General features: G+C 32.7%; 1 protein-coding gene across 1 annotated transcript in view; it reads left to right on the top strand.

Annotated features, from left to right (window-relative positions):
- Positions 1–2,528: 2,528 nt before the first annotated feature.
- LOC143923217 (cytotoxic granule associated RNA binding protein TIA1) overlaps positions 2,529–9,732 on the top strand; it is a 46,178-nt gene continuing 38,974 nt past the window's right edge. Inside the window, exon 1 of the mRNA XM_077446773.1 lies at positions 2,529–2,715. Within this exon, the coding sequence (XP_077302899.1) occupies positions 2,529–2,715 (187 nt within the window). The remainder of the gene's footprint in view (positions 2,716–9,732) is intronic.

Genomic DNA, 9,732 nt, shown 5'->3' with positions numbered 1-9,732 from the left:
GAGTAACAAATTTTAACTTCGTCTACTGTAATTATAAAACACCTACCCGTAATTTACTTGTTATTGAAATATGTATCTTTCGTGTATATATTTTTATAAGTATGTTCATAATATTATTTATAATGAATTTTAATAACTTCTAGAAATTTTAAAATTTCTTCATACTTGGTAATTACTGTAGTTTTTGGTATTTAAAAATACGTTGTAGAGTGTAATTTACATAACGTGTTCCGGATATTGCGGGCAATTTACGAATCATTACACTTTTTCCTATTTTCTTTGATTTTCTTCAAGCATCGCGATAATTTTCTTTTTACCAAATCCATTTACTTGGAATATATCATAATATTTCAAAATTATATACAACAAAGCATATTTTACAAAGCGATAGTTGTACTACATAAAGGGTTCACCTACTTATGAAAGGTATACCAACTTTTAAATCAGATACAAATAGTACTGTATAATCGCATTAGTAGTTCGTTAACAAGTCAAACAATTTTCGTTCGGAAAGTTATACTTGGCAGGGTTTCACTGAGCCCTGTATTGAAGTCGGATCGCCCCAACCGTGACCTAATGAAAAGCGAAAAGATTTTCTTCTTATTAATTGATTTTATGAAGCTTTCGACATCTGAAGAGCCCTAAGCTGAGCAACGGTGGTTATTGGGGTTGGTGAAAGGGGTGGAGGGAGGGGTCAGCTCGCACTTAAGACGATAATAGAATTTCCTTTAGTTTTCAACGGGCGGTGGCTTTGGCGCAAAAACAAAAAGTTGGTGTCACGTCGTTTTCTTTTGGATACCCCACTCTACCACGGTAGGTTGGGAACGGGTTAGCCATTGTGCCCAAAGACTGGCGCCATCTCTGTCCCACCATCTACCCGTCGCACTCTAACGTGCGCATCCAACCCCTTCTTATAGCCGTTTTCTTCTCAGCTGAATGCATACGAGAGTCGTAAAGTCTTGTCTCTTCTGTACGCCTTTTTTTCTTCCCCTTCCCTCTATACCCATTTTCCGTTTTAATTTATTAAAGCCGTTATATTACAGACGTTTCCCGAACGGGATCGATGCCAGCATCTTCCATGGTACACTAAGAGCTTTTTTCGTTTGTTATTATTATTATTATCATTTATTTTATGTTAAATTGCGTGGCGTCGCGGCGGTTGTCTTTTAAAAAAAAAGTTATAATATTCGGTGCTGAACGGGTAAATCCACATTACGCGATGAACATTTTTATAATATTCCATGCACTGCTAAATGAAAAGATAAAAAAAGAACATGTGTTGATCGTGTGTATTTTTTTCAGAGTTAGATCAGTAGATAGAAAAAAATGCGTTAATTTTTGAACAAAAAAAAGTATATAACGCTAAATATTCCGAAATTCTGTGATCAATTTGTGTAATTTGTGTGTGTATATTTAAAAAAAAAAACAATTCATTCAAGTCAATTCAAGAAAATATATAAACAAAACATTCACTCAGTGAGAAGACGATTTGATGTCGAAATCGATCAAAAATTTAGATAGGATTTGTATTTATTAAATTAATGAAAAAAAATAGTTAGATATTAAATTCATAGTGGAAAAATAAATATATTTATATAATATATATACATATATATATTATATAATATTGTGTGGCATATCTGATGTAATCAGATCTTGTGTATGCGAATTCGAAACACCAAGATTTCTTAGAAGCTAAGTATTAAAAGAAGCGCACAAGTGTGACTTTGTATTGCATTAGTGAAGACTTTAATTTGATTTTAACCATTAAGTGACGTAGCTGGATAGTTTGAATAAAATTATTTTAATGATATATTTATACATGTATAAACACCAAAGTGACAAAGGCCAAAATATAAGGTGTAGTAATTTTTAAAATTTAAGAAGAGGAACAAAAATAAGGAGCAGAATCGCAACCCAGTTCATTCAAGATTGAATATATAGAAGATCAAGATTTGAAATGTACAATCAATCTTGCAAAACAGAACGACGCTGTAATATTAAGCAATTCGTCCAAAGGAGATAATCAATTAATAGAAAAAAAATTTAGTCGAAATAAGTCTACCGAATTCGGCGAACCTGATGTTGAGAGCCATGCGCAGATGAGTCGATTCATTAATTTTTTTATCGTTATCTAAAATATTAGATAGAAGTAGAAAAAACGGTTTGATGTGAATTTTATTTGAAAAAAAAAACAAGTTTACGTGTTCGACGAGAGAAGAAACGATTTTTAGAGGAATTTTGAACAGAGCAAACAACCGAAGAAAGAAATATATTATACAACATAGGAATATTTATTTTTGAACATTTTGACAAAGTAGATGAAAATCAATAATTGATAAGAAAATATTGTTAAAATACGCTAAATGAGACCTCTCGCAATCAGCAGGAGACAATCTGTACAGACGATGATCAGGGTCCATACGACCGACTGATCACAGACAAACCGCACAACGACTACCATATATTATTTCGATTCGGCCGAGGAGGCGTACGCTTTTAGCACGCGATTGCAAAAAAACTCAAAAATGTTGGCCATGTCCACGCTGATGATGCCTGCGGCGACGATGACGACAATGACCAACCCCGGCCCCATCCCGGTGGCCGCACAGGGGAAGCTGGAGCAAGCGAAACTGCTTCAGCTGCATCCAGGATTGGTGCCGCCCCTGCAGCCGCCGCCCTGTCAACAGTTGCCGCCCAACAACAACAAAAGCGGTGAGTCTAGCTTTAATTTCACTACAGCACAAATGATGAGCGCTAAATTCTATAATCAGGATTACTATTAGCGAAATATTGAGGTGATATTAACTACTCTGCCAGTGGTGCACTGTAGCTTCTCTAATAGATATTAACTGTCTTTAGTGTGCATCTTCTTATGTGCTTTATATTTCCTCGTTGCTTGAATGGTGTGCGGAGTATTACATTAACCTTTCTTGAATGTTCTACGTTTAATTGGAATAAATGACTTTAAAGTATACAACGCTAAACATAAAAACTCCTACATTGCAAAATTAAAAATTTCAACATGGAGTACCCACTGCTTACCAATTATGAGCATTTTATGTTTTATTTGTATAACATAACAATACTTCTTATATCATGGGACTATGGAAATTCAGTTGTGATAAAGAACAAAATTAACATTTTTTACTTTTGTATTTTTATTTTTAGTGTCGACTATTGATTTCAATACTCACTTTCGATACAGCTATACTAGAGTTAAAGACCGCAAAATCCAAAAATCTATAAAAATTGCATATTTTTTAAACGGTCATATCTCATAAACGAGATGAAATCAACAAAATCATTGTAATATTTGAATTTAGTGGGTCAAATTTAGTAAAGATTGAATAGCCGTTAATTTTTTAGTTGCTCAGTGCGATCAATTCTATAATCTATGTATTTTCAAAGTATTTAAATAGCATACCTGAATTGAAGACTTTAATTATTCTGATTTTTTATTATTCTACCGTTACTTTCAATTATTATTATTCTAATCTTAAATACATTACTTATTCTCAAATACTCTTAAATACATTGAATTTGTAAAAGTTCCGTTTACTCATCTTTCATACCGTAATTACTAAGAATTTTGATTGAAGTCGCTCTGAAACAAAAAAAAACTGAAAATAAGTAAAAATATATAAACTCTCAACATTAATTAGTTTCAAGAATGTAAAAAAAAAATTAAAATATTTTAGAAACTTTATGTTTTAAATCAGTATTACCGACTAAATTCCCAATAATAACAAAGCTACATATGTATTATTATTATGCAGTTTATTTTTTTTATTTGTACATAATTCAAAGAAAATAGGAATGGATTATGTTTATTTATTTTAATTTGAAAAATTAATTTATTAAATAAAAACAAATCACTCAAATAATTATATATGTATGTGTCTTAGAAATACAGTGCTCAAATATTTATGAGTACATCTTCATAATTTATGTACATATTATATGTAAAGACGAGAATTGTAAGTTTAACTTTGAAAGGTATGCATGTCAGAAATTCAAAAACTTCTTCCAATTTTAATAATTGATTTAATGCGATGTAACATGGCTATATGTAGCTATGTATATACATGCATATCTAAATTAACATAATCGTTCATTACAAGTATTAAATTACGACAAATTAAATTTGTTATATAAAAATAAATTCATCCAATCAGTTTTGTGGTAAATACGAGCAAGAATATCGTTTAAATATTAGATATGAAACTAGCTTAGAAATTGTTTACATTTATGTAGGTATGCAATACATAATAAACAAAGAACTTTCTTATCGAGAGGAGGGTTTTTGTACAAACGGTCATACATAACATATGTATGTACATATGAATGATGATATCAGCCTAACTGCGGGGAGGGGGGGATGTTATATAAACCCCTGTCATATTTGACGAGAAACACACGTGCATTTATATATTAATTACTACGCATTAATAATAACAACTTCTCTTCCTCTGGGTATCGATCGAGTATGCCTGAGTGTAAACACGCGTGTGTGGTCGACCTCGTATTTATGTGTGATAAATATCTAAATCATTAATATATGTATGTATGTATATGCTTTGTAATAACTGCGACCGATATATAATCACATTTCAAAAATTTGCACACCAAAGCAGTAAGTAATAAGCGTAGATAAATAATTCACGTATTTTATATAAATATATGTACATATTTGTGTACATTTTAAATGAAAATACGAAACTACGTACATAGTCGTGTTTGCAATTTCAAAATTTTAAATTGGCATATTCACTCGTATAATATGTATGTATATGATTATTAATGTTTACATACACGTTATTATATTAAAGTTTCTGCATACGATCCCTTTAACACATTTCGCTTGCACGGTAATAAATTTAATGTAAGTACTTATGTACATGTGTATGTAGGTACATTAGGGTAGCGAATTTTGGAATTTGGAAAAACCTGTAGTTACAAAAGATGTTTTCTATCATGGAGAATCATGGAGAAATTTTTGCACGATCATTTTTGCCCATTCAAGTTTGTGAAAATTGTAAATTTTACCGATTTTCGAAGGTTTTTTTTAAATTCAAGCTCGATTTTAGTAGTTTATTTATTTATATTATAGAATAATTTTTCATTGAAAAAAATCTCAAAGGGATGTTTCTTCATATTGCTAAGGTACGAATAAAATCTGAAACCTTGTCGTGCGTACCTTAAACCCCAGTATTAGCGCGTCTCCAGTTCATTTTCGATGTTCATTAGACATAAAATATATCGTTTCTCACAAAAATTAGGTATTTTTTTGTTGATCAAAATACAAAATTATCAGTCAAAAGTAAACGAGAGAAACGATGTTTAAGGAACATGGACAATGTACTGGAGGCGCGCTGATACTAGCGTTTAAGGTACGGGCCACAAAGTTTCAGAATTTTTTTTTCGTACCCTAGCAATATGAAGAAACATCCTGCATGAAGTTTTTTAATGTAAAATTATTCAATTTTATTCGAATTGAAAAAAATAAACTAGGTACTAAAACCGAGCTTAAATTTAAAGAAAACCTTAGAAAATCAGTAATATTTGAGAGCTCCATAGTGAATTTTTTAACTATCTAATACAAAAATATATCACAATACAGAATACTTCACGTAGCAATGGAAAAAAATGCGAATTAATTCAATTTTTATTTGAAATACAAACTTTCAATTAAAATTCACCGGAAAAGCTAGCGCCGTCGCTGTATATCGATGTATAATTTGATCCTTTAGTCTCGATAAAGATTAAATAAAGTACTCAAATAAGCGGAAAGTTGTGTAACGGCATTTCGGCGATGATAGTATTATCGGATTTTCCGGATCGATAGTGGCTAAGTGCAATTTGATAGAATTACCCGGTCGTCGTGCATAGTACAAAAGCGCTTCTTCAATCAGCAGAGTGAACGAGCTTCAGCGGTCCTCAAACTTAATTTAATAAGCACCTCACCCATCCCGAACCGTTCTGTCCCATCCCGGAAAGGGACGACTCGAGCTTTGACATTGCCATTAAAAGTTTACTGTATTTGGGCTCGTCCCGCAAGGATGCGTTATTATTTATTTAACATCCTTTCCGGGCTTTAGATGGGAAGAGCGGCTAGGACGGGGGGAGGGGGGTGGATATCCGTCGACGCAATCCCGAGAAATCCCAGATCCGAAATCCCGCTTCGCAAATCCATTAGACGCGCTCGTAAAATATGGTCGACGACGACATTTACATACTCCGGCGAGAATTGTTTATTTTTAATACGTTCCCGCGTAAAAATGCCGGCGCCGGAAAATAAAAGTCAACAGACCTAAATTGAAAATCCGAGAGACGATTCGCGACGATCGATTCGGAAAATGGCAGTAGCGAAATTCAGTCAAAAGATTTGGCAGCGTGCCGAGAAGGCAAACGAGTCACGGAGTCGACTCTTGTTCCGAGTTCGTCAGTAAAATGAATTACATAGATTCGTTGGTGTTATTAACCTTTACGTGACAATACTCGATAGATATTCCGTAGAGGGTTCTACTCGCATTGCCCCAAAATTAGTGTCGTCGTTTCGGCACTCGCAATTGAAAAATTTATCCAAATAACACTTTTCGATAATAAGATACATGTATTATAAATATTACTGTTAACAGTGTGTATGTATATATGTATGTACATAGTACATTGTATATATCGTTCGAAATTATTGCAGCGTGTTTCTATTGTATATGAAAAAGATATCTTTCAAAGGCCGAATGGCGTGACAAGCTCGAAATTTATAACGGCCACGATATCTTTTAAGATTAGTAAGGTTTTGGACAATTTTTGACGGCGAAAAATGATGATATAATTTAATAACATTTTTTTTTATTAATTTTATTTTTAATTTTTATTTATTAATTTGTATGTACATACTTAGGCCAAATTGAATTTTGGTTCATCCAATCCATCTAACGTGATATTTTGTTATTATATGTATTTATTCAAATATAAATATCATATGTTAATACCCATTTTACCCACTTGCAATATCTTGAGACTAATTTTCTTAAACTAGAGTTTGTATGTACATATATTTATTTATTTTTATTTTTTTTTACATATATACCAGGAAGGCCTTACAGGTAAACCCCAATGCGCCTTCCTGGCCAATTACAAATTACAATTACAATGCAGCATTTTTATTACAAGTCGTTGAATTATGAGACACTGAAAAACTCGCAAATTAACGAGACATCTATGAATTGTACATACTTCAAATAGTGGAGACATAGTAGGTAGGAAGGATTTTATAGCCGTATTTTTTAAACGGGAACCGTTTCAACAATTAAATCAGAGATAATTGGCAAACTCTGATAGGAAACGATCGACCTGGAGTCACAATATTCAAGTCTGACCAGCAGCACTACAGATGTACAATGGTTATAATATAACACGCTGTCCAGTTCACGCATTTGGCAAAGAATTTGCCGAATCCGTGAACTGGGCAAAGTGCTTGCATTTTTCACGCATTCGGCAATTCTCTTGCCGAATTTGTGTAATAGACAATTTCAAGGATTCGGTGTAACATGTATACAAACTCGACGACGAAATAGACCGAAAAATTTAGGAAAATGAGTCTTTATGATATTGAACAAATATCCAAGTCTGACCAGCAGCACTGCAAATATACTCGGAATAAATTCTTTTCAATCAAGGACAACCCAGGACACGAACCCGATAACCTCTCGGAGGTAAGCATTAACACAACCACCGAGCTATACTGCTTGAGCTGCACAGCTTGCATTCGTCTCGCACCAGCCCTAATTACGTGCGTGAGAGCAGATTTCAAAGCTGCAGTTGCGTTATATCGAACCCTTCAAATGAAGTTTCCCAAAGTCAAGACCCGTTCCATTGTAATTTAAGAATAAGGAATTGTGAAAAAAAAATATATACATATATACATATATGTACATATATATATATATATATATATATATATATATATATATATATATATATATATATATATATATATATATATATATATATATATATATATATATATATTAGATAATACATATATAGAATATAAATATTAATAATATAGATAATATAAAGAAAAAACATCTTCATAGCAAAATTCCTCAAGATTTCCATATAAACCTAATTTAAAACACAAAAGTCTTATGCCGCCTACAGAAAAGTTCATACAATATTACAACACATTAAATCCAAAATTATTGATTTACAACAAGTAAATTATTGTAATGATAAGTGGTAAAGTAATATTTATTTCGAAGAAATTCCATTATTTTTCTTTCTACTAAAAGGCAACTTAATAAAAAGTCAAATGTCTTTTGTTTGACAAAATAATTCAATCACATCTTAAAGAATTCATTTCATTCGAAAAACCGGATTAATTTTTTCATTCAAATTTATTTATTTAATTAACCAGCAGCATAGTTCATTGTAATGTTAGCGTGTAATGCTTTCAACTGAGTGGTCACTAGTTCATTCCTTGGCCCAGTACTACTGGCCAGTCCTTGGATATGTCACTCCAAGTTGATTGTTTCCTATCAAATTTTGCCAATTTATCTGATTTTGTTGAAAGGGTTCCAATAAATTGGCAACCCGTGTTTCGCAATAATTCGAATTTAAAGCATCTTGAATTTTCTGATATATAAAATGCTGTAAAAATATTTGTCAAATTTATCCATAGATGTCTCTATGACATAAAAATTGTTTTTAATTTTGTAATTGGCCAAAAGGCTCAACTGTTAGGCCTTATATATTTTCCCTTAGGCCATATATGTACATATTCATAACATATGTAAGTAAGAATATAATACAATTAAAATTTTACAATATTGGAAAGGTTGTTTGTTGTTTAGAGCTTTTAAATTCGTTTGTAAAAAAATATTCGATTACTTAATTATCAAATTTGTAATTATATCGTAGATATATCGATAACATTGTCGACACTCTCATCACTTTCATTATGTGGTGAAAGTATTTGACCCGTAAATAGAGCAAGGTTTTTTAAACCTTGGTAGACTTTCAACATTTTCAATCGTTGGATCGACCCTATATTCCCCTCGCACCCCCATAAAGCAGACTTCCTAGGCAGGATGTGACGTCAATAACACCAATTTCCTGCGAGGGAGTCCCCGTGGAATCCCGCATTTTTACCGACGCACCCTAATGGATAACATATTCGTATATATGTATGTACATATGTACGTTTTTAGGTACATATACTCGACACGTGAAGGACAAATCCAAAAGCTTACATCCATCATGCATGCGACGTCCGCCAAAATGGCATCCAAAATCCTGGACCGAATCTCAACCACTCTACTTTTTGCAAACGAACACACTTCGAAAACCGTCTGGGTTGCAAAATATCATTGAACAAAATTTTCCGCTCAGATTTTAATTTTAGAACGTAGATATGTACGTATGTATGTATGTAGATGGTAAGCTCGTTGGGAATAGATTTAATTCTGATCAATCGCGATGGAATCAATTTCGAAGCCACCCCCGTTCGTCGTTTCTAAAGATAAAAGAGCACCCGAAAGAGCTTTTAAACTGGTGGAATAATCTCATTGGCGACGAATGTGATTCTTCGGATGAAATACCTTTTTAGCAGCGAAGGCTTCGTCGCCGACTTCCTGCTGGCTTTTGTACGATCCGAATTCGGACATATTGAAAGCGCGTACGATTATTATTATTATATCAAACGTCTCCATTGTGTTATATAAA

This window comes from Arctopsyche grandis, chromosome 3 (genome assembly GCF_051622035.1).
Source record: "Arctopsyche grandis isolate Sample6627 chromosome 3, ASM5162203v2, whole genome shotgun sequence".
Lineage (NCBI taxonomy): Eukaryota > Metazoa > Arthropoda > Insecta > Trichoptera > Hydropsychidae > Arctopsyche > Arctopsyche grandis.
The sequence above is the reverse complement of the archived record's forward strand: the minus strand, read 5'-3'. Positions and strand labels throughout refer to the sequence as shown.